General features: G+C 42.6%; 1 protein-coding gene across 1 annotated transcript in view; it reads right to left on the bottom strand.

Moving 5' to 3' along the window:
• The window catches only part of LOC309621078 (amine oxidase [flavin-containing] A), a 75256-nt gene that overhangs the window by 5542 nt on the left and 43390 nt on the right, over positions 1-26324 (bottom strand). Inside the window, exons 4-12 of the mRNA XM_082378109.1 lie at positions 21919-22023; positions 21137-21228; positions 14691-14832; positions 11227-11376; positions 10636-10795; positions 9662-9758; positions 6189-6242; positions 1956-2013; positions 341-438 (exon numbers count right to left, since the gene is read on the bottom strand). Coding sequence (XP_082234235.1) covers positions 341-438; positions 1956-2013; positions 6189-6242; positions 9662-9758; positions 10636-10795; positions 11227-11376; positions 14691-14832; positions 21137-21228; positions 21919-22023 — 956 coding nt within the window. The remainder of the gene's footprint in view (positions 1-340; positions 439-1955; positions 2014-6188; positions 6243-9661; positions 9759-10635; positions 10796-11226; positions 11377-14690; positions 14833-21136; positions 21229-21918; positions 22024-26324) is intronic.

The following is a 26324-nucleotide window of genomic DNA, read 5'->3' as shown; positions in this document are numbered from 1 at the left end:
GACTGGTGTCCAGGAGCCTAGAGTAGCTGTGCGAGACTAAATGTTTAGTTGAGCTCAAGAAGGCCCCTTGGAGGACACTGCAGCTTGCAGAATTCTCACACGTAGCGCTGACATCTGAAATCCTCACCAGTGTCCTGCGATTATTTTATGTGCTGTCGGCTACTGTCCTATGTACGGACATACTTCTTTTCCTATGGACATCCAGAAATATACAAACTATCTGGGACATTAGAAATAAGAATGCTGATTCCTATTTTTTTAAATTCCCATTGAGCTTTGCTTGTCTATCTTTACGTTTGGCTCACGCCTTGTATCAAGTGGTATAGGGTCTGGGTAGTACCTTCCGTACTGAGTCATGATCCCAGGGGGGAAGTAGGCCGTGTAGCAGCCCCCGGAGTACTGCTCCTCGCACCAGTTCTTCTCTTCATAGTGCACCGGCTGCAGTTAAATGGGGAGAAAATTTCAAAGGGAAGACAAAGCTGAAATGCTACCAGTCAACAATAAAGGCTCTTATGTGCTTTACTTTAACAAAAAGTTTACATGAAAAAAAAAAGCAGCACTGTTTCTGCTCCTGGGCTCTGCGACCACGTGTGTTAGAATATTTAGTCCCCTTCTCACAGCCACCTCTTCCTGTCTCTCATTTACAGATTCAAGGCGTGTGTATGTCTCCTTGTTAGAATCTGCACTGCTTAGGAATCTTGAGAGATGAATCTTCTCTACGTCAAGAAAGAGGGACTTTAAATGTGGGAAGTTAATAAAATATAAGGAAAGTATTCAAAGATGTTGGATAGCTACAGATGATTAAAATCCATGAGGATGAAGATTTTAAGTGTTCCGTTAGAAATAAAATTATAGTCTGTACCAAAAAAAAAAAAAAAAAAGCAGCGCTGTTTTTCTAACTTAAGGGGAAACATGACAGTACCAAGTAATGGCCTTTTGTGAGGTACCAACTGACAAAACGTGTATACTCTGACTTTCTCAACCTCTTGCCCAGGAGGGACGTGAAGTATTCCAGTATCTGGAAGACAGGGCATCTCCATGCACATTCTGAAGTCTTTAGGACCCCATCAACAATCAGGTTCTGGAAAGGTCTGCTCCAATCTCCGCATTCTCTAAATAACAGACTTTACTTCCCCATCTACCAAGGCATTACTGCCGAAAAAAAAAGGGTGGGAGGGAGAAGGTAGAAGAAAAGCACAGTGCCTAAGAAAAAGGCTTTTTTCAGAACCCCTTCTCTCAGCTGGAAACGTGAATGATGGGAATCCTGCTAAAAAGGGAACAATTAAAGATGAAAAATGTTTCCCAAGGGACATGAGAGAACCTTCTCTGATTTCCCTAACACATTTTGCAAGTTTATTCTTTGAACAGTTCAGAGATAATCCCCTGAAAGAGCCCCCAGCTATCTGGTAGGGCCTTTAAAAAGAATTTCATTCTCATAATTGCTTTCAATGGTGGATTGAAAGCACTGAAATTTCTAAATGAAGTGTGAATTGAGTCTGCAGATAGAAAAACAAATTAGTATGACTTTGACCTGGGCAGAGAGTCCAGATTCAGTCTATCTTATCAAGTATATACTACTGTGTCTTCACCAACAAATGACGATACAGCTGGGATTTTATTTTGCAGCAGTCATTTGACATTGACAAGAGGGCAGGACCTCTGTTCTTGGAACTGATCTCAATCACCCTGGAGATAATACCTATAGCTCCTGCCTCTCATTACAACTGGCTGCCAGTTATCCAGTGAACATTTAAACAGCCCAGGAAACTGCTGCATCAGAAATTGCATACACTGACAGCAGCTTTTAATGGTGTTTTGTGATTGCTGAAGTTAAACCTCCAGTAAGCATATTCCTTCTCTTCATAAGACTGTCAGGAAACCAGAATCTGCTTTGCTTTACCACTTAGAGCAAACAGAGCAGAACCTGCTAGGGATTAAAGCTGGGGATTTCTTACTTGTAAAGCTTCTTGGGATCCTAGCACTTTGGCGTACAGCTCACAGATTTTCCTCTTCCTATAAAAAAGAACCAAAAAATGTTAAGGAAGTAATGACTGATGAGTATAGAATAAACACAATGTGTTCTAGGGCTCTTGCCAATGAACTAGATTTATTAAGGGAAAAATTAAAATCAATGGCCTTCTGTATGAACAGTTCCATGAATCTCTGCACTCAGATTAACTCTTTTCCTGAATAGAGTCATGTGCTTTGAAGATGCAACAGAATTTTTCTTCTCTTTTACATTTTTGCCTCTTTCACTACCTAATACCATATCTATTCAGTTAAAATGGGGAAAATGAGATTAAATTCAGTTTTAGGAATTGATTCTAAGTCACTTTTCTGGAATATGTAAAATTCTAAAATAATCTCTTTTACAAGTCTATAGTAAGTATGATGGTGTCTTTTAACTATCCTATATTTATGTTTTAAAGATCTATGAACATATAAAGCTCATTTAATCTTTTTTTTTTTTTTTTTGCGGCACCGCATGGCACGTGGGATCTTAGTTCCCCAACCAGGGATCGAACCGCACCCCCTGCAGTGGAAGCGCAGAGTCTTAACCACTGGACCGCCAGGGAAGTCCCCATTTAATCTTTTAAACATAACATAAAATATACTATATCAGGAAAGGCCTACGGTTATTCCAAGCTAATAACCTGTCACTTGACAGAATGGTCTGTGGACACAGTACTGGGTCCAAAGGGCATCTGGGGCGGGGGTTGGGCATGATGCGCTATGTGATGTTACCTCAAACAGTCTTTGGTCACCCGCATAATTCATTATGTAAATGACCAGCACAGAACAAGGCACATCTTATATATTAAAAATCAGTAGCTTAATTTATCTAAGCACTTCTTGAAACAGATACATTTTAAACTCACAACCACTCTTGGTGAAATTAAAAAGTTCTAATTTACTAAAATCACCCATTTTAGAAATGAATGGTTCTATTTCGGGAATTGTTTGAACAGGTTCCCACTGACCCAGTTATATACTTTAGGTGTTTACCTTCTTTAGTCTTTATATAGTTTAAATACTGAAAGTACTCCAACATAATAAGGAGCTACTGTATAGCACAGGGAACTCTACCCAAAAGTCTGTAATGACCTATATGGGAAAAGAATCTAAAAAAGAGTGGATATACACCTGAAACTAACACAACATTGTAAATCAACTATACCCCAATAAAACATTTTTAAAAGTGCTCCAAAATATTTTTTACAGGCTAATAAGCAACTGTAAAAAAATATGGCAAAGGGTTTAATTCAAATCTGTAAGACAAGCATTATAAGCCAAAGAGACAAACGGTAAAACAATGTTGAGCCGGGAAGAAAGGGGGGAAGGGAAGGTTATAGTTATTAGTAATAAACAGATTTTAAAAGACGCCAATTTCGGAATTCCCTGGCGGTCCAGTGGTTAGGACTCTGCACTTTCACTGCAGGTGGCCCGGGTTTGATCCCTGGTCGGGGAACTAAGATCCCGCAAGCCATGCAGCACAGCCAAAAAAAAAAAAAAAAAGACGCCAATTTAATGTTGCCAAGTTACATTAGAAAATATTTTTTATATGTGTCCCCAATCTCTCTGAATAATGTGGGACAAAATGTAACTTTATAGATTTATCCAAATGCTCACACTTACACCATTTACACAGCTCCTTCAAGGAGCTGTTCATACTACAGATCAATAATGATAAAGGAAAGGCAGAACTGGAAGAAGTCTCAAGACTACTGTCCACCTGACCGTCTCTCTCTGTCTAACCCAAGCCCCTCATTTCGGACGTGAGGAGGCTGAGGCTCAGTGCACTGAAGAGACTGGCTCAACATCACTCAGCCAATTAATGGCAGGGTCGAGGGTCTACTCTCCTGAGCATCCCTCCTATAGTGAGTGCTCAATAAAAATTTACTGAATCAAAATCCATCCTCAGCCAAGTACGGTACCCTCTTTCCTATGCTATGATAAGGTAGGTGACTGATTCTTACCTACTTCACATGAGTGTTACAAGAAATAATTCTGACATTTTGAGTCAATTAGAAAACAAAAGTATTGACAATCATTCTGAAAAACTTAATAATGCTTAACTTATTTTCAGTACATAAAAAATAATAAAATCTTTGTTACAACAGAGTGAACCTTAAAATCTAATCAACCTACTTCGTAGGCAATTTTTCATTCATGAACAATAAACTAGTAATAATAGAAATATAAGTCATTATTTACTATACTTCACATTATTAAATGAGTCAAGGATTAGTTCATACAAACACATCAGGAAATTATCTTCTCCATCCCTTCCTCTCATTAATATAAACATTTTTTAGAAAAGTTATATAAGGTAAGGATGTTGGAGCAATGCATTGATTGATTAGCTGGACTCTAAAAATAACACAACATACTTTACTATTTTTTTGAAATTAATTAATTAATTAATTTTTGGCTGCACTGGGTCTTCGTTGCTGCGCGTGGGCTTTCTCTAGGTGCAGCGAGCAGGGGCTACTCTTCGTTGCAGTGCACGGGCTTCTCATTGCGGTGGCTTCTCTTGTTGTAGAGCACAGGCTCCAGGCGCACGGGCTTCAGTAGTTGTGGCGCATGGGCTCAGTAGTTGTGACTTGTGGGCTCTAGAGCGCAGGCTCAGTAGTTGTGGCGCACGGGCTTAGTTGCTCTGCGGCATGTGGGATCTTCCCAGACCAGGGCTTGAACCCGTGTCCCCTGCATTGGCAGGCAGATTCTTAAGCACCGCGCCACCAGGGAAGTCCCAACAGAACGTACTTTAAATGATGGCCAAAAGAGGTCACTGTGCAAGTTGAATTTACCCACTGGTTTCTAAATCTGGCTGCTCATCATAATCACTCAAAAGGCTTGTTAAAAAATACAAGTACTCGGGCCCCACCCCTAACCTACCAAATCATAATCTATCAGCCTCAGAAAAATTTTCCAAACATTCTTTGGGAAATGTTGATGCAGTTGGTCCTGAGAACCATTACTTTAGTCAATGACACTCGAAGTTCTAAGGGTTTTTGCCTTATAAAAATTTTGAGAAGTTTAGCCACTATGTGGAATCATAACCAAATGTCTACATCCAGGCTGGTATTTATTTTACTATTAATAAGGAGGGAAAGCAGGAAATCCAAAAGAAAATGTCAAGCTTAGTGTGACGTAATGAAAAAAAGTACATATTAGATGCTATTTCTGACTTTGTCAGAAGCTAGCTGTGGAGCCTAGAACAAATCATTCCCCATCACTGGACCCCCAAATTCTTCTTCTATTGAGTGAGTAGGTGAACAATAAAATAGTTCCCTTCCTGACATCAAATCTCATGGCTGCTCAAATAAACAAATCCGTGTGCAAATACGGGAACTTCTGCGGCCTTTCCCTGACTTGCAAAGTCATCAAAGTAACTCTCAAAGCAAGGGCCGCTAGTGGATTTGCTGCTTAATTTTTAAATCAAATGCAGAGAGAAGTATACATTTGCATGCGTATTGGCCCTCTTCAAAAGCTAACAAAGGATTTAGGGTTACCCTAAAGAAGGGAAGCCCAGAAATGTCCAGAGGCAGCCCCCCAACAGCCTAATGAGTGTTTCCAGGTAAGAGTTCCAGGTAAGATTTTACTTGAACAAAGGATTCCAGTGTAAAACAAAGCAAAACAAATACAACAAAACAGAAAGAGAGAAAGGGAGAAAAAAAGAAAAAAGCCATTGTCCTAAAATAATTGTTTTCTACTAGGAAGCTCTTGGGAGAAGGGAACATCAGAGCTGTATCCCAGATAATCAAAGGAGCATACTTTTATGTATACAAGTTGGAATAGGTTGGAAGACCTATGTATGGATTTGCTTTTCAGAAAAAGTACCTGTCAGAGAAACTTGGAGAAGGGCTAATGGTCTGGCAAGGTGATTGGGACTTGGCCTCTTAAGCTTTATTCACAGCTAACTTTTTTATGATTTTTCTCCATCCATTTACTGGGAAAGCCTACCTCTCAACCACTGTAAAATGAACACAAAGATGTGAAACTAAATTGATATACACATATGGGCAAGGACTGAGTCAAGGGGGCGTAGCGAAATACAAAAAGGTTGATTTGTTGGGATTTTGAGATGAATGAATTATTGCATTTTTCATAATGCTGTTATCCTGTTGTTAGTGCAACAAGCACAATATAAAGCTAACCTTTTATACGTTTCAGGTGTAAATTCTTACCTTAGTTCTTTATGGACTTTAGCAAGGCGGTCAGCTTTTCGAGCAAGGATGAAGCTGGAGAGAGAGGTTACATTTGAACGATTAGGCGACAGTGGTTTATCTTAAGAGTTGTCTCTTGAAAGTGTTCTTGCCTCCACCTACTCAGCATTAATAAACTCTCCCACACCCTCCCATTATTTCCCTCTACTAGAGCAAATGCCAGACTGTCTTCATCTGCCTCTCTGTCCAAAACCCCTGCTAGGCTGTGGGATCCTAAACGACAGGTCACCTCCTACTCAGTATTTTACCCCTAAAGTTTAGCACAGTCCTTGGCATACAGTAGGAAATCGACTGTTAGATGAATTAATGTTGCGTTAAATGATTATCCTGGCAATGACTGTTGCTGTCTGCCAAGTACTTGATAAAAGCTGGAAAAACAAATATCAATAAGTGCTTGTTGGGACTTCCCTGGCGGTCCAGTGGTTAGGACTCTGTGCCTCCACTGCAGGGGGCATGGGTTCGATCCTTGGTCGGGGAGCAATAAGACCCCGTATGCCGTGAGGCGTGGCCCCCCCAAAAAAAGTGCCTGTAGTGGCTGCCATGGTGGGCCACCCAGATCCCTCTTCAGGACCAAATGCTCATTACCCTCAGCTTACAACCAACCCCTCCCTAGCAATTGCACTCTGTAGCAGAGAACTGCCTGGCGCAAGGTCCCATCCCTTCCCAGAATGACTGGCTCCGGAGTGCGGTGGGTACCAAAACCCAGCCCTTCGCCTCAGTGCAGACACCTCTGAAGGGCCATCCCCGCTCCAGAGCTTCCCAAGGGATGGCTTTGGCCTCTGTTGGGGCAACACTGGAGCCCAGCCTCTCCCTCTGCGCAATCCCGATTCCTTCCCTTCCCCCCAGGTAGCGCTCCCCATAGCAGTTCCTGAAGAACCTCCTGCACCCAAATCTCCATCTCCGAGTTGGCTTCCTGGAAAATTGGCCTAGCACAGTCCTCAAATTCAGTGACTCAGTAAAACTCAGTTATAATCTCTCTGCTTCCCTTTAATCAAATAGATTCTATTTATTATACTGATATTACTAATTGCATGTATATTTTAAAGAATTGAATTGTGACAAGAAATCCTTAGTTATACTATTATTAGAAAGCTTTCAAAAAATCCAAATGAGCTAAAGGACAATGAAATTATTTCTCCATTTAAAAAAAGTTTTAAAATTGTATTTTTTTGTCCTAGACCGAAAAGACAAGTAGATCAAGACTGAAAATGCGAGGGCTGAAAACAGGTATTTCATCCTCTCCCTCAAGCCCCCCTCCCAATTAAACTGTTCCTCAATTTGATTGGCAATTCGTTTAGAGTTGTTATCGAGATCATTCTGGGAAGCAAAGATACAAAGCTGTGGACTGTTTAAGAAATTTGAACCATTGAACTTCTGGGGACATAGTCATGATTTTGGTTGATTTAACTAACACTTTATGTTGTGGCTTGCTGGTAATGATTTTAGTTAAATTTTAGGTTTCTGCAAGAATCAGTCATTTTAGACTTATGCAGTATTTCAATGAAAATCACCAACATCTGATAAAAGATTAAATGATTTATCTGAAAACCCTTTTAGATCTTGGGTGCTTTTTACAGTTTCTTTTCTAAAGGGCAGTTAGGGTTGGCTATATCTGTCAAATCTCAAGTCATGAATGAAATAACCTCTTTGATCTAATTGTAACAATGGACAATTATCATTGAACTTTCTTTGGTGTTTTATTGGGGAAATTAAACATCCTGGCTTTGGGCTGGGAACATTTCACAGCTCTAAAGTACAAGGTCCTTTCTAGTTTCCAAAAGGCACTAGTTATCACAAACAGTGCTGGGCAATTATACCACCCCTGTCTTCAAGGCTTTCATTGCCTAGAGCAAAGAGCAGGGTAGAGGCAATATAGCTTCAAGGCAAGAACAGGGTGGAAGCAATTGTCCAGATAAAACAGATCAGAGTATCACTTTCTAGGAACTGCCTAAATAAGCCCATTACCATCTAGAAGGCTTCTGCAATACATGTCCTTGTTAATAAACGTAAAGAAACCCCAGAAGAGCAGATGCTGCAACATTTAATACCCAGGGCAAGAAGAACATCAATATTCTTTCATCTACAGTTGGATTGATCTTGACCGACAAGTCTCCTGAAACCTCTACCTCAACCTCCTGCATTTCTTTGGCACATAGAAGGCGATGGCAAACTGCCCAAACAATCTATGTGTTTTCTTGCCCAGGGGGGTCAGAGGTGAACAGGGTGCAATGTTCCTATAGTCTTTACATTGTGAGCACCTGCCTTTACCAGGGAGGCTGGTGCTATTTCTTATATTTTACAGCCAGAGAAGTGGTTATAAAATGTCTTGTTAGCAGTCCAGTAGCATAGCCTTTTTCTAAGTCCCTAGGGTCATGGGTCTGCTCCTTTTGATTTTGTAATTTCCCTTCAGTGATGCAATGCACATGAGCTAACTCTCCTCGGGGTGAAGGGGAAAACCACTGGTTTCTAAAAGTCACTGACTGCTATAGAAGCTGTGCTCTTTTATTGCAATGTGGTAGAATAAATAGCCCTTTTGTTCATATTGCTTTGAGGAGGACTAAAAGACATGGCAACTGGGAGGCTACGGCACTCCTTAGAAATTTCTTTGTGGGAGCTCCGATTCCCTCTCTGGAACCGTAGTCTCCAGAGGGCAGAGCAGCTGTGTGAGGGGATGGTAGGAGAGAAAAAGAGCTCTCCTCTTCCAGACACAGAACCTTGCCCTGGACCATCTGTGGTGAAGTAGCCATGGAGTGACCTACTGGATAAAGTGCCCTACACTCAAGGCCCGGCTCTCCTTTGAACTGCACTTCCTCATTAGTCATCCATCTTATCTCCCAGGGTAACAATTAACATATTTTTCTTCACTTTCTTTTTTTTTTTTTTGGCTGTGCCACACAGCTTGTGGGATCTTAGTTCCTCGACCAAGGATCGAATCTGGGCCCTCGGCGGCGAAAGTGCGGAGTCCTAACCACTGGACCACCAGGGAATTCCAACAATTAACATATTGACATTTGCTATGTAGTGATGTCTAGAATGGAGAAAGGAATAAAGCCCAGAAAACATAACTTTGGAAGGTTTTACAGGATAAAACAGTTCTCATTCCAGAATGGTTGTCAACATCCTGTAGGCAAGGTGGTCTACCATCCCGCCTGTCTAGCTGCGTTTTTCACTCTGTCCTCCACATGTAAGTTTACGGGGGAAAGAAACATACGGGCACAAGTTCAAAGTGCTGTTAATTTTAGTACAGTTTCTCAGTGTTCTTGTGCCACATACTCTATTACTCTAATATTTTCATACATGGAAACATGACATAAATTGTCTGTAGGGTTATTTAGCATTGCTTGAGCTCTGGTCCAAAACAACATGTTCTGCCAGCACACACACCAATACACCAACAGAGTTTGAAAAATGCAGAACACCCAGCTCTAACTTACCCCATGATGGCGGGCAGCGATCCATCTGGCTTGGTGTCATCCAGGGTTATTGAAATGGGAGCTTCCTCATCTTCGATGATCATACAGCCACAGTAATCTTAACCAGAAGAAAATCAATAGGAGATTGAGTAACCTCACCAGAGATTTAAGAGGGATATTTATATATATATAACTCTTTTGCTAAGAGGAAGGCAAATCTTAAACTATTGGTCTTTGCCCCAACTCTAGAAGTTATTTCCTATTAAACACGCACACTGACTATACAAGGATGTTTGGTCGGTTACCCAGGCACATTAGAAAATGACCCATCTCAATGACCTTTACATAAAGGTCAGGTATGATCAGTGCATGAGTAAAATGGAGATGGCCCTGGAGTCCTGGAACACATGGGAAGGAGGGGGGTGTGTTAGAGGGAATCACCCCTGTGAAACCATGGAAGAAGTGGCAGGAAGGAATCCTTTCCTTCCTGAGTATGAGCTGAAGGCTTAGCAACAACAGGCACCATATCTGCCCAGACTCTGCCTCATTTTATCCTCACAACACCCCAACAGCAGGTCTCATTGTTACCATTTTACACAGAGGCTGAGGCTGAGAGAGGCGAAGTGTCACTTGAGGCCACACAGCTAGTAAGCAAGTGGAGCCCAGGGATGTGTAACTTCAAAGGAGTGCTCTTTCCATGGTGCTCCTTTGTCTCTGCTCATGAAGAGTAAGTGGCGAGACATATGCCAGGGGTCTGGGCAATGTGGCCCTGCGACCAGAGGGACCTCTTCCTTCCCCCTCACTGCCAGCAAGCGCTCTTGGGGTCATTTTGTGTTGCCCGGGGCTATGAGGAGTGGACAGACTGAGATTTCTGATCCTTTCTCTACCAACTGGAAACACTTATCGTTTTTTCTGTTCAGTGTGTAGTATAAAATGTTCCTAAAAGAACATGGTCTTCGCTTAATACAATTTAAACATGAATAAGTGCAACCTACCCTTTTTCTTCCAAAAGGCCTCCTTGTAATACATCATGCACTTAATGATAGCCCCCATTGGAAGACGCTGAATTAACTGGTTTCTCTCTGAAGGAAGCTCTGGTCTGAAGTGTATCTTGGCAGTCAAAGTTGGAGGGACGGCACTAATTACGTATCGGCACTAAAACACACAGACACAAGATACCATCTCAAACGTGAGTCGCAATCTTTGCAGGGAGCGTGAAACATCACATTTACCATTTTGAATGACAGTGAGCGGTAACAGTGTACAGTATGAGGCCACTGTGAGGCAACAAAACAGAATAAGGCAGTCAACCAAGGCTGGTAATTTGGAAGACTGAGTCAGAAATACACCAGCATTAATTACGCCACTGCTTGGATTATATTTGGTTAGAAGCTGCAGAAGACAGGAGACCTATTTAATATAAGCGTCTCTTTTTTTTTTTTGGCCTTGATGTGCGGCATGTAGGATCTTAGTTCCCCCACCAGGGATCGAACCTGTGCGCCCTGCTGTGCAAGCGGGTAGTCCTAACCAATGGACCACCAGGGAAGTCCCATAATATACGCTCTTTTTTGACGAAACTGGATTACCTCATAAAGTTGATGATTCAACGTCTCTATCATGATGTTGTCACCTGACTGGTCAACATAGGTGACAGGACACCTCAGCTTCACTCTGTCCCCGAGGAGGTGCATTATCCGCTCGCTTACTTGACCAGATCCACCTACAAACTTCCGTTCCTACAGGAGAAGGCAGGCAGGAAATGAAATGTTATAAAATCCCAAGGAAGGAAGATCATATTTACCACTGATCAGAAACCTCCAGAAAGTCACAGGCCATATCCCCACCCTCTGCACCCTTAACTATTGGAAGAACTCATTAGGACAGAGGCAGTCTACCAAGATACCTCAATCATCATGCTCTACACAGCGTCTGGTGACGAAAAGCTGTTACCAGCTTATAAAATCACAGAATGGCGGGGGAGGGATAAATTGGGAGATTGGGATTGACACATACACACTACTATATATAAAATAGATAACTAATAAGGACCTACTGTATAGCACAGGGAACTCTACTCAATACTCTGCAATGGCCTATGTGGGAAAAGAACCTAAAAAAGAGTGGACATATGCATATGTATAACTGATTCACTTTGCTGTACACCGGAAACTAACACAACATTGCAAGTCAACTATACCCCAATAAAAATTTAAAATAAAATCACAGAATCAGAAGGAAGGTTCCCCTATACCACTGGCACCTTGACCGAATGCAAATAACAGCAACTCCGTGGGCTTCAAGGGCCCAGGAGTGCAGTGCATGGAGGGAACCCTGGGACGGGGAGGGTGCTGTGCTTCTCCCAGGGGATGCGGTTTCTGTCTTTCTTTCTTTCTTTTTTTGATATTTTTAATCACTTAATAGTGGAAAAGTAAAATATATAAACCACTTATATGGTATAATCTTAATGAGGAAATACATTAAAATGTTAACAGTAGACGGGGTGAGATTATGTGTGAAGCTTTTGTCTTTATTCTTTATGTTCCAAGTATAAACACAAACGATAATGACCTTCTCTTTGCTAAAAACTGTTCAACTCAAGACAACAACACTTGATTGATCTCCTTCAATGGGCAAGGCCCTGGCATTAGGCTCATTAGAAGACACAAACAATACAGCAGACATGAAGTTGCGTGATTTTGGAACCAAAAAGGCCCACATGTGACCCAGCAGCCGATGGGTAGGGGGGCCTTGGCTTCATAGTCTGTATGGGAATCTAAACTTTCAGAAGGTTTCTTTTTTTTTTTTAATTTATTTTATTTATTTACTTTTGGCTGCGTTGGGTCTTTGTTGCTGTGAGCGGGTTTTTCTCTAGTTGTGGCGAGCGGGGGCTACTCTTCGTTGCGCACGGGCTTCTCATTGCGGTGGCTTCTGTTGTTGCAGAGCACGGGCTCTAGGCGCGCGGGCTTCAGTAACTGTGGCATGCAGGCTCAGTAGTTGTGGCTCGTGGGCTCTAGAGCACAGGCTCAGTAGTTGTGGCGCACGGGCTTAGTTGCTCCGCGGCATGTGGGATCTTCCCGGACCAGGGCTCGAACCCGTGTTCCCTGCGTTGGCAGGTGGATTCTTAACCACTGCGCCACCAGGGAAGTCCCAGGTTTCTTTTTTTTTTAAATTAATTATTTTTTTCTAGTTTCACTGAGATGGGGATGCGGTTTCTAACTCCCCTCGGTTTCTTAAAGTCCCAGCCCAGGGTTCTCTAGGCAGAACAGGCTCTGGTGCTCACAAGGATCACCTGGTCATCACCAAATGATGTTCTAAGAATCCAAACCTCAGCTCTTGAGAACTTTTTGCCAAAATGCCTGGAAGTTTCACTGCGGGGGCCGAAGGGTGAAGGCTAAGCATCTGCCTATTCCTCCAGACACTGTGAAATAGTTCCCCTGAGCAGCTCTGTAAGACCACAGGTGCTCTGCCCTACCGCCATCTGCTACACTCACCATGGTCATGCTTCCAGCTTAATCTAAGGTCAGTCCTTAATACAGTGCATTTTGTAAGAAGCAGGGGGAATGTTTTTAGCCTGCTGTAGAAGATTCATTGAATGGTTAGAAATACATGTAGGTAGACTGAAGAACAGCCCAACATTTGACAATCACCTTCTTCCAGAAAGCCTGTGTCAGCAGCCACAGAATGATTCTTACACTTGAATAACTGGTTGTTGTTCTAATGACACAACCACAGTTCTTTATAAAAATATTCCCACAGCAGTTTAGCCCTAAATTCATGATCCGTCCTTCCTCACAAAACTGGGACCATTTAATTTATAATTTGACTTCTGTTTTCCAAGAGTTACTTTGAATGTTAGTATAGTGGAAAGACCATGAACTATTTCCATTTGTGTTCACTACCCACTCCTTCACGTCTAGTATTTCTTGAACTAAGCTATTAAAGGATAAGTCTAAGTTCTTTGTAAAGATACTGGGATAATGGTCTGAGATTCATCATGTGAACTGTGCCCTCCAAAAGGTCATGTGGAGTTTGCCTAGAAGTATCTTGGCTCCTCTGAATGAGGGATATAAATATAAAATACGAGTCACGATATCTCCGAAAGTAAGATATAGGTTAAAAAGAGTAATGTGGGATTTCTGTGTAAAGACACTTAAAAAATGCAACTGCCTTAAGTTTGCTAAAGCTAAGGGTCAAATGGGCAATAACTCTTGGGACCACAAGAACAACTTGGGGACTTCTGGAGATCTCCCAAGGAGAGGAACATTTCACTCAGTTGACAAGGACTCTACACCTCACACTATGAAACAGAACATAAGTTAGAAGTAAACTGATCCTAATTAAACCTTATCCCATCGAGGCATAACATTCCTAGAAAAGAGATATCCGTTTTCTTCCGATAAAGGATAGCCTTGAAACAAAGAATCTCAGAATCTGGAAAATCAGGGAATTAAGATTCTGGTTTCACCACTGGTTTGCTGTGTGTCCAGCCAATGAGTCAAATGAGTTCATTCATCAGTAATGGAAGTAGTATGGAAGCTGGGCAAATGCTAGTGGGCAGCAAAAATTTAGAAGCCAAAATGTAGAATCTACTATTGAAAGAGTGACCAGTAAATCACTTCCATTCTATAACAGTTAACATAAAATAATAACTCCGAGACACAGAATGGGACAAAAAAGCCTCATGTCTGGAACAGAGATGACTTTAAGTACAATTTTACAAGTACTAGAAATTTTTGTTAATTAGTTGATTTTAGTAATTTAGCTCCTCCTACATAAATAGTCTAATTTTACCTACTTCCAAAAGGAAGAAACTGAATTCCTCAAACCTAATTAATTCAAAATGAAACATGCTTTAGTTGTGAACTTATTTTCAGGAACGAGAAAAGGAAATGAGAAATTTTGTTTTCAGAAAAGTTTTTTGGAGATCGTTTCAAAAATCCATGTTTCAAATTCACTCATGTTTCAAAATATAGAAGCAAGTATTAAGCTACTGCACTCGATGAGGGCAAAATCACAAATGAAGTTTAGTGTGAGAATGGACACTCCATACCTGGCCCCCATTGGTAATGGAGAATATCCGAGTGGTGCCTCCACACTGCTTCACATACCACAAGAACCACAGGGCAGACACCTCGTGGGGTTCAGAGGTCACATTGATATTCACAAAGAGAGATGCAAACTGCCTAGCAGTCCTGGTCACAGAACAAGAGCGGAAGTCAGGAGTAAATACGTACATGCTTCACAGGACATTATCTTTTTAAAACACAATTTAGCATGGCTAGAAAACAGTTCTATTGCTTTTGAAAAAAAAAAAAAACCTCATGGACTCAATTTCTGAAGGAATGCAGATTTTAACCCTTGGGGAAAATAAACTTTTCCCTTACTTTTAGGAAATTATGGGTTAGTCCAAACATGCTAATCCCAATGCAATCTAAAGGGTTAATATGCTTGTCAGAGTTCATTAAGGATATTGTTTGCATTTATTTGAACAAACTTTCTCTCCTTAACACCCCCCCTGCCCCCACCCTGGTCCAGGCTACCACTGTCCCTACCTAGTCATATGACTACAGCCCCTCATGATCCTTCTCTACATTACAGCCAATTAAGTCTTTTAACAGTCCAAAACTTAAAAAAACAAACAAACAAAAAACCCCACTCTGCTTAAAATCCTTCAATGACATTCACAGCAAAAGGCAAAAGTCTTGAATATGGCCAATATATCTTGCACCATCAGCCTGTCAACAACTTCTCCAAACTCTCATTCCATCATTTCCTCATGGCATCTTTATGGTCCAGGTATACTGTCCACTCGTTGCTAAAACATGTCAATCTCCCCATCTCAGGGCCTTCATAAGCTGTTCCCTGTTCCCTATACTGGGGGGGGGGGAGCATTTCCTACACTATCCAACCTTCACATTTCCCGCCATTATTTATGGCTAATAACTGGAAAATACCATGCCTCAACCATTTATCCTTCCATCCATCCCATCCACTATGATTCATTCCTGAAAGAAACCATCTCTCCCCTTCATTATTTTTCCCCATCTACTAAGGCTTGCTACTGGAACATCATCCCCCTCACTAACCATATCTCCTGTCTCCTCCATCCACTATGGCTTATTCCTGAAAGATACCATTCACTACATCATCCATCTTTCCTGTCTTCCCCCATCACTGTGGCTCACTCCTGTGAGATACCAACACCCCACACCATCTATTGGTCCTGTTTTATCCAATTCATTGTGACTCATTTCTGGAACATATATCCTCCCCATACCCACATGTCTGATCTCCACTCATCCACTGTGCTCATTTGTGGAAGATATATCAACCCCCAACACCATCCATCCTTCAGTCCTGTATCCCCCATCAATTGGCTCATTCCTTTAAGATACCATTCACTCTTCCTGTCTCTCTCAATAACTGATACATCATTGGAGGAAAGCATCCCCCTCACCATCTATCCTTCCTGACAGTCCCCCACCATTAATTGCAGGTCATTCCTGGAAGATACCATCCTCCTACATCATCCATCTTTCCTGTATCCCCCATACACTGTGATTCATTCCTGGAAGATACCATTCTTCACACCCAGCATGCACCAACCTGTCCCCCACCCCCATCCACAGTGGCTCATTCCTGAAAGATACCATCCCCCACATCACTCATCTATCGTGTGTACAGCCCATCCAGTATGGCTCATCCCTTCCTGATACCTTGCACCCAGAACATTCACCCTACCTGTCTCCCCTTAAAATCACTGTGGTTCATGCCTCATGATACCACCCTTTCACACCATCCACTCTTCCTGTAGCATTCTCCCAACAAGCACTGTGGTTCCTTCCTGGAAGATGCCATCACTCCAATGGCTTCCTGTCTCCTCCTAACCACTGTATCTTATCTTGGAAGATACCAGTTCCCTCACTATATTACTCCTGCTATATCCCCCATCATTGTGGCTCATTCCTGGAAGATACCATCTCCTCACACAACCATACCATCTAATCTTCCTGTAGACAACCCCCCCCGACATAACTGGTGCATTCCTGGAAGATGCCACCCTTCCCCCCCAAACACACACCATTCATCATTCTTGTCTCCCCTCATGCACTGTGGTTCATTCCTGGGAGATACCATATCCTCACTCCATCCACTATTCCTGTCTCTCCCATCAACTGGCCCATTCTTGAAAGATATCATCTCAACATATAATCAACCCTTCTGTTTCCCCCCATTTTATTATGGTTTATTCCTGGACCACACCATCTCCTCACACCATCACTCTTCCAGTCTCCCCCCCACATGCTATGGCTCATTCCAGGCACATACCATCCAAACATCATCCATCTTTCCTGTCTTCCCCATCTACAGTTCCTGGAACATACCATTCCCCTATACCGTGCACCCTTCCTGTATCCCTCCCCCCCAATCCACTATGGCTCATTCCTGGAAATTCCCATCCAACCACACACATCCTATCTCCCCCACTCACTGTGGTTCATTCGTGGAAGATACCATCCTCCCACACCATGCACTTTTTCCTGTCTACTGCCATCTACTGTGACTCATTCTTGGAAGATGGCATCTCACACCATCCATCATTCCTGTCTTCCCCCATCACTTGTCTCATTCCTGGAAGATATCATGCTCCCACATCATCCACCCTTCCTCTCCCCCCACCTCAGTCATTGTCACTCATTCCTGGATGACACCATCCACTTACAGCATTCACTTTTCCTGTCTTTCCCATTCACAATGGCTCATACCTGGAAGATACCATGTTCTCACACCATCCACCTTTTTGCCCGCCCCCCACCGCCATCAACTATGGCTGACTCCTGGAACATACCATCCTCCCACACCATCCATCTTTTCTGTTTCCCACATCCACAGTCAGACATTCCTGGTAGATACCATCTTCCCACACCATCCATCCTTCCTGTAACCCACCATCCACTATGGTTTAATCCTGGCATATACCATCCCCTCACACCATCTACCCCCTTACTGTCTTCCCCTATCCACTGTGGTTCATTCCTGGAAGATACCATCCTCCCACACCATATATTTTCCCATATAACCACAATCCACTGTGGCTCATTCTTGGAAGATGGAGTCTCTCACACCACGCATCATTCCTATCTCCCCCAACACTTGTCTCAGTTCTAGAAGATACCTTGCCCCCACCTCATCCACCCTTCCTGTTTCCCCCTACAGTCACTGTAGCTCATTCCTGAAAGATACTCTCCCCTCAAACCATCTAGCTTTCCTGTTGGCCCCTGCCCCCCCCCCCAAACTCACTCTCCTTCATTGCTAGAAGATACCATGGAAACTTCTAGTCTCTCCCCAAAACTGACTCATTACTGGAAGACAACATCTTCCCACACCATCTACCCTTGCTGTCTGCCCCCATTAATTGCATCTCATTCCAGGAACATAAATCCCCCTATCTCATCCATCCTTACCATCTCCCCCTATGCTCTGTGGCTCATTCCTGGAATATACCATTCCTCCACACCATGCACCCTTCCTCCCCAACCCCCATCCTCTATGTCTCACTCCTAGAACAACCATCCTCCCACACCATCCATCTTTTCTGTCTCCCACATCCACAGTGGCTCATTCTTGATAGATACCATACACTCATCCTGTCCCCACCATCAACTATGGGTTAATCCTGGAACATAATGTAACAGGGAAGAGCTAAATCGGACTCCACGTTGGACCTGTTTCTTTGACTTTAACCTTTGCTTTTCGTTGCTTTTGTTATTCTAATCATACATAATGGCCTGCCTCAGGGAACCTTGCCCCTCTGCTGTTCAGCTCACAGGGAGACAATCTGACCCCGCCCACCTGTGAAGGGCTGCAAGAAAGAAGAAACTAACGCATCCCCTCACAGAGGCTGGTCATTCCAGGAGATGTTTTGCAAGACTGATGGCCCTTTTACTTTACTTCCTCACCGCCTCTCCCTCTCGGATTCTATAAAAGAAACTGGCATCCAGACTCCGAGAAGATGGTTTTTCAGAGACACTAGTCTGTCATCTTCTCTGTCTGCCGGCTTTCTGAATAAAGTCATATTCCTTGCCTCAACATCTTGTCTCCGATTCACTGGCCTGTCGTGTGGCGAGCAAAGAGAGCTTGGACTTGGTAACAATAACATCCCCCACAGGATCCATCCTTCCTGTCTCTCCCCTTGCACTATGGCTCTTTCCTGGAAGATATCATTCCACCAAACCATCCATCTTTCATGTCTCCCTCCATGCACTGTGGCTTATTCCTGGAAGACACCATCCTCTCACACCACCCACTCCTCCTTTCTCTCCCATCAACTGGCTCATTCCTGGAAGATACCATAACACCACACTGTCCATCCTTTCCCTTTCCCCCATGCACTGTGGTTCATTCCTGGTGACACCATCCCACCAAACAAACCATCCTTACTGTCTCCCTTATGTACTATGGCTTATTTCTGGAAGATACCATCCTGTCACATCATCCACCTTTCTCCATCTATGCCCATCCACTGTGGCTTATTCCAGAAAGATATCATCATTCACATCATCCATCCTTACTTTCTCCACCATCCACTGTTGCTCATTCCTTGATGATACCATCTCCTCACACCATACTCTTCCTGTCTCACCCATCAGCTGACTTTATTCGTGGAAGATATCATCTCCCCACAGCATCCACTCTTCCTGTGTCCTCCATCAACCGACTTATTCTTGGAAGTTACCATCTACACATACCATCCCTCTTTCCTCTCTCCCCCCATTCTCTGTGACTCATTCCTGAAAGATACCATCATCTCACATAATATATCTCTTATATCCTCCACCAACTGGTGCATTCCCCAAAGATACTATCCCCACACCACACACCCTCCCCCCATCTACTGTGGCTTATCCTGGAAGACACCATCCCACCACACCATCTATCCTCCTGTCTCTACCCACGCACTATGGCTCATTCCTGGCACATACCATCTTCCCACACCATCCATCTTTCCTGTTTCCCCTGTCAACAGTGGCTCACTCTCAGAAGAAACCATTCTGCCACACCATCCACCGTTCCTGTCCCCTGCATACAATATGGTTTATTCCTGAATGTACCAACCCCACACACTATCCACCCTTCCTGTCCCCCTCCATGGTTAATGGCTCACTCCTGGAAGATATCATCCTACTGCACTATACATCCTTTCTGTCTTCCCTCATGCACTATAGCTCATTCCTGGAAGATACAATCCGACCCGTCCACCCTCCTATCTCCCCATCCACTGTTGCTCATTCCTGAAGATACCATCACCTCACACCATCCACTCTTCCTTTCTTTCCCATCAGCTGGCTCATTCTTGGAAGATACCATCTGCACACACCACCCATCTTTCTTGTCTCCTTCCATCCACTGTGGCTCATTCCTGAAAGATACCATCCCCTCACAACATCCATTTTCTTGTTTCCCTCATCTACTAGATCATTCCTGGAATATACCACTCTGCACACCATCCAACTCCCCCATCCACTGTTACTCATCCTGCAAGATAACACTTCCCCACACTAAACACCCTTCCTGTCTTCCCCCATCCACTATGGCACCTTCCATGAAGATTCTTAATTCCCACAGCATCCACCCTTCCTGTCTCCCCCCATCTGTTATGGCTCATTCATGGAAGATACCATCCTCTCACACCATCTATCTTTCCTGTTTTCCACATCCATTAGGGCGCATTCCTGGAAGATTCCTTGCCCCGACACCATCCATCTTTCCCTGTCCCTTCCCATCCTCTGTGGTTCATTCTTAGTTGATGTACTAACTCCTTGGTTTCTGTTTAAAGATTGCTTCAACAAGGAATCTGTCCTTTGCCATCAGACAGGTCAGGTTCCCAGTTTCAGTCTCTCCTAGAATTATATAATATGTGTATAATGACAGTCTCTCCTGCTAAAAATATATCAACTCCATGAGGTTAGGGGCCATGCCTAACAAGTTCACCACCATTCCTCAGTGCTTCATACTGTGCCTTCACATAGCAGCCCCAAAATGCTGGCTGAATGATCTGTAAGTAACTCAGCTAATAACACAGATTCTCAGTGAAAACATATAGTTTATATCTTTCATTAATATAGACTAGCTTCCCTCCAGTTCTTCTATATTTATATGAAATTACTTTAATATCTTTCCAAATTGCTTCTGTAGCTGACCTCTATATTATCTGAAAACACAATTACTTCTTTTATTGCAAAGCACACAACCGTTTCATTAAAAAAAAGTTCAGCTTCCTTCACCTACTTTTCTTCTTACGTTTTAGATTCATTTTATGTTCAGTCCTGCTCTGAGTGTCTAAAGGGCCCCCAAAGTTGCTACTGATGGAAAGGTCATTAAGTTTCCTCTTAACTTTTTTCCTATAACTTATGAAGAAAAACACTGCAGTTCAAGATAGGATAGGAACGATCTGAAGGGAAGATAAAAGAAAATGTTTTAAATAGTCAAGGTTACTTTGTCCAGCAGATTTTTTCGATGAGATCTTTCATGGTCATCTTATCCCATTCCTCCGCATGTGGTGCCTCCCACGGTGCATCAGCTGGAATCTGCAGAGAAAGAAGGGCCCACATTTAGGTCTGATGGTTACTGCCCACTGCCCTGCCAAGAGGCCCTCAGGAGAACCTCTGAAAACTGGTTTCTCTGTCTATGTTGGACTGTGTGATTGGCATAGAATTCTATGTATAGATAGTGGTGGGTTTGGGATGGATAGCTCTTTGGATTCTATGCCTTAATGCTGTTGCCAAAATAATAATAATAATACATAAATATATGTATAAATTAATATGTAATTATGATGGTCAACATCATAATTATTATTGAAAGCTAACACCCATTTTAAAACTTTGGGGAAACAAATCTTTCTCTCCTTTACTATCTCAAGTGGCATGACATATGGATAAGATCACTATAAGTAGGACTCCTGGCAAAAATATGTCACATAAATTCTCAGTGGCATAGGTTGAAAACACAGGCACACACATTAGTATCAGAGACATGTGGGTTCGAATCCTGTCCCTTGTTGTGTGGTCTTGGGGAAATTATGTAACCCCTTGGCACTGATTTTCTTCATTTGTAAAGTAGAAATACTACCAGCTTGGCAGAGTTGTTGGGTACACTGGAAATGATATGCATCAACGTCCAGAGCAATGTTCCCTGCACTGTGGAAGGATGGATACTAAACATTTGCTATTGATATTTCAGTAACAGGCCACGTGCAAGCTGCACACACACTTTACCTCCTTTCCCATGTTATCCATTGTCCGCCACAGATTGTTGTAATCCAGATAGGCAATGGGATTCCACACTGGAGGGAAGGCACCCCGAAATGGATAAGTTCTCCCCTGTAACATTTAAAAGCAAAGGATAATACCTTAAATTAGGATGACATTCAAAAAATCCCAAACCAACCAGCCTAAGAGCCATTTTCAAGGAAACAGGATCCTCTACTGTGTCAGAAACATCACCTTTGATGGACAGTAAATATATTTGACCTATACAGGCCCCAAATTTCAACTAGATTAGCAAGATTTCCCCGGTGTTATATTACCCATTTTTAATTTACAGGAAATAATAGCCTTGAACTTGTTTCTACTTACATAGAATAAACAAACAAACAAATAAATAAAGGTAGCTCATATTGATGCCACAATATCCTCAGCTCCTGAGTTCCTATCTAATCTCTTTGAAAGGATGTTCCCACTCAGATGAGAGCAGGATGATCACATGGAGGACTGTCTTTGGACCACATGGAGGACTGTCTCTGGACCACATACAGGACTGGAATAACGAAGTGGAATATCTCAAACTATGCCTTAAGGTTCACACAGGCTAAATAAAGACTGACTAGACTATGGACCATGCCCAAAGTCAAGAATCAAAATATTAGAAATATGGAATAATGGGCATTTGCCATTTTGGGTTGTCCAGCGTCTGTTCCCCTTTCCTAGTAAGCACTTTGGTTTCTTCTTGGGAAACTGCATCTTCTCCTCTGTGAGTAGATGTGTAGAAAGGACAGTCCTGGGTACCATCTCCCATTACAGAAGGTGATGGTTTAGATTCTTTCTCCTGCCTCGGCCAGGCTGTGAGTCTGTGATATGAGTTTGGCCAATCACACACTCTCAGAGGACTCTGACCCTGCAATGGGTCACCCAAGGACAGAGGAAAGTTGACTCTGGGTTCTCCTTCCCCATGGCAGCATGCTGAGCAGATGCTTCCTGCTATAAAGACCATGGTTGTGGTTCCTGCCCCCAAATTGCTAGAGTTTCCTTGGTCTCTGCCCATTCTTAAGTGTGGCCCTTTAGCCTCCCATTGATTTTGTGGGCCCTCTGATATCCTTTCAGTAAATCCTCTCTTGTGAGCCTGAGTTGGTTTCTATTGCTTGGTACCAAAACCTCCAACACAAAGACAGCTAATTATTAGCCGCCATTTACTTCATTTCAGTTGTGTGACAGGCACTGTGCTACTGTGAGGGGAGGGTGAATCCTTAGGAAAACAGAGCATGTCTAGATAGTTTCTGAGACTTTATTTCCTTTTTTTTTTTTTTTTGGTCGCACTGCACAGCTTGCAGGATCTTAGCTCTCCGACCAGGGATTGAACCTGTGCCCTCTGCAATGGAAGCACAGAGTCCTAACCACTGGACCGCTAGGGAATTCCCTTTATTTCCTAATTTAATTCCTTTTTCTTTAAAACATCTTGTAAACCTTCATAAGGTGAAAACATTGTCTATTAATACAATTTTGCACAAGATTTTGATTGTATCAAATAGAAACATATTCAATATTTGTAGAAAGCCTACTGTGTGCACTGAACAATATTAAGAGCTGGATTTTTTACAAAGGGCTAAAGCAAAACTCCTGACCATCAAGGCAGAGACATGAGACATCAGAGCATTTGCATTCATGTGTGCACACTCATACACACACACTCCAACTGAGTAAGAATATATGGCAGATACTAAGTGACAAAGAAGTAATTTTCCCTTCCACAGTAGCAAATTCAAATAACCTTGGCAGATTATGTGACCTGATTTCTTATCTGAAAATGCTATGCTGCAGTGCTCCAATATAACTTTTTAAGACTCCAAATCCTTTATCATCATCACTACCACCATCACCGCCATTATTACTAACATTTATTGAGATCTTTTTCCATGCCTGGTACTGGCCTAAGCTCTTCATGTGCGTTATCTCATGTAATGCTCACCCCAACTCTCTGGAGGCAAGAACTATTAATATTCCCATTTTATAAATGAGGAAACTAAAGCCCAGGGATATTAGCTAGAAAACAGTGGGACAGAAATTTCCTGCTCCCAAAACCCTTGTTTATAAACCTTGAGATTTCCAGCTTCCTATATGGTTGATGGAATGTTGAGATAGTTTTGTCCTAGAGACATCTTAAACTTCCTGTTTAAAAGAAAGAGAACTTTGAAATGTGAAACTTATAAATCTTCCACACATCTTTTATGTTTCTAAGGAATAAACAAGGAAACTAAGAAGCTCTGGGGTAACAGGGTCAACTTTGGAAAATGCAGAAGCATGTTCTGAGAGAAACAGGCAGACACAAAAATAACTATGGAGAGGAGAGAGACTGGGTTAAGTAATAGATCACGGGCAGCTTTCAGAACAGTTGGTTCTTGTTATAATTCTTCCCTTAATTGAAATCGGGAAAAATCTATATGTTCCTTATGTTCAAGTAATAGTCTCATACCAAACTGATCTTCACTTTGAAAAAAAATTGTCTTAAAAAAACCTTCAATATGCTTAATCATCTGGGGACATTAAGTACTATAAATAAAATTCAACAAAATGTGTCCCACATTCCCAATGAACTTCTTCACGGGATGATACCAACCAGAATATGATTTCACACAAGGTCCTAAAGACCCCATGATCTGAGCTTTGATAAACAAAGGGAGGTGGCAGGAGAGGTGAAGAGTTCAGGGAAAGAGAAGGGTCTAGCCTGGCAATCATTTTTAGAAATGGGAGCCATGGAATATTTTAAAAGAAGATCATAAAGGCCCACCATGACATTAATTTTTATCCTGTTGACAGAGGCACCAAGTTGATAGAAGGATTTCATGAGTGTTTCACTCTTAGCAGTTTTTGGCTTTTCTCTTTTTTGGGGGGGGGCTACTTTGGGTCTTTGTTGCTGCGTGCGGGCTTTCTCTAGTTGCGGCGAGCGGGGGCTACTCTTCGTTGAGGTGCACGGGCTTCTCACTGCGGTGGCTTCTCTTGTTGAGGAGCACGGGCTCTAGGCGCATGGGCTCAGTAGTTGTGGCTCGCAGGCTCTAGAGCGCAGGCTCAGTAGTTGTGGAGCACGGGCTTAGTTGCTCCGCGGCATGTGGGATCTTCCCGGACCAGGGCTCAAGCCCGTGTTCCCTGCATTGGCAGGCGGATTCTTAACCACTGCACCACCAGGGAAGCCCTGGCTTCTCTACTCTTAATCCACAGAAAAATCTAAATTTGCTAAAGAAATGCATGTATGTGGGAACAGGCACGTACCTCTTCCTTTCTCACAAGCCCCTGGAAGGCTTATTTCCTCCATGGCCTGCGTCTAAACTAAACAACTCAAGACTACTTTTTGCATGTGTAAATCTCTAAAGTAGGGCAATGGGAGGGCCTGGAGACGGCTCTTGGTTGGGTGAGAACTGCTTGCAAACAGACCTTCTCAGTATCTTAAATGTGATTCTATAGTTTCCCCACAAAAGTGTCAGCTGTTTCGCAATCCTAAACCACTTCTCAGCAAGAAATGCCTTTAAGACCTAAGAGTGTGAGGCAGGATCTCCTGGAATACTTCTACATGGCTACTGCTCTTGAAAAATTAAAATTAAAAAAAATCTTGGGTAAAAGTCAAGTTCCATTTTGTGCCTATACTATGAAACCTTCCTACCCTTACTAAGTGGCCTTTAATCTCTAAAATGTCTCTGACACAGCAGAAGTTGATGTCGAGTAGAATACAGTGTCCCTGGAATTGTGCCCCAAATACTTAAGTTCCTTTGAGAAACCACACCTTCAATCTACCAGTGTTCATAATAAAGGGAGACTATTGCCAGGAGAGGACAGTTTTTTTTTTTAATTTAATTTTTTTTATTTCTTGGATGCTCGCCCAATTAGGGCGGGGGAGGGCGTTCTTAACACACTGATGGTACTGAGCAAGCTATTTTATGTTATTAACATTTTATTAAGAAATATGCCATATATGATAAAAATAGATAGCTTAAAGAGGAATAATAGAAATGAACAACCATGTGCACACCATCCAATTTGAGAAGCGTGATATCACCAGAAGTTTAGAAGTACACCATGTGCTTCTCCCCATCACGTCCAGCTCCCTCTGCCCAAGACAGAGCCACTGTAGTGAATTTTGTGTTTACCATTCCTTTTCTTTTCTTCCATCTGCCCTGTATACATACATAGATGATACACTGTTTTGTTTTGCCTATTTTTGAGCTTTATATAAACGGACTAAGACACACACTAATGTCCATTGTGGAGCAGTGAAAATGAATGAACTGTGAACAACACCAATCAACATGGATGTATTGATATCTTTAAAATATGTTGGTGCGGGAATTCCCTGGTGGTCCAGTGGTTAGGACTCGGCGCTGTCACTGCCGGGGCCCCAGGTTCAATCCCTGGTTGGG

The sequence above is a fragment of the Balaenoptera borealis genome (assembly GCF_965194805.1).
Source record: "Balaenoptera borealis genome assembly, chromosome: X".
Classification (NCBI taxonomy): domain Eukaryota; kingdom Metazoa; phylum Chordata; class Mammalia; order Artiodactyla; family Balaenopteridae; genus Balaenoptera; species Balaenoptera borealis.
This window is presented reverse-complemented; position numbering and strand designations above follow the sequence as displayed.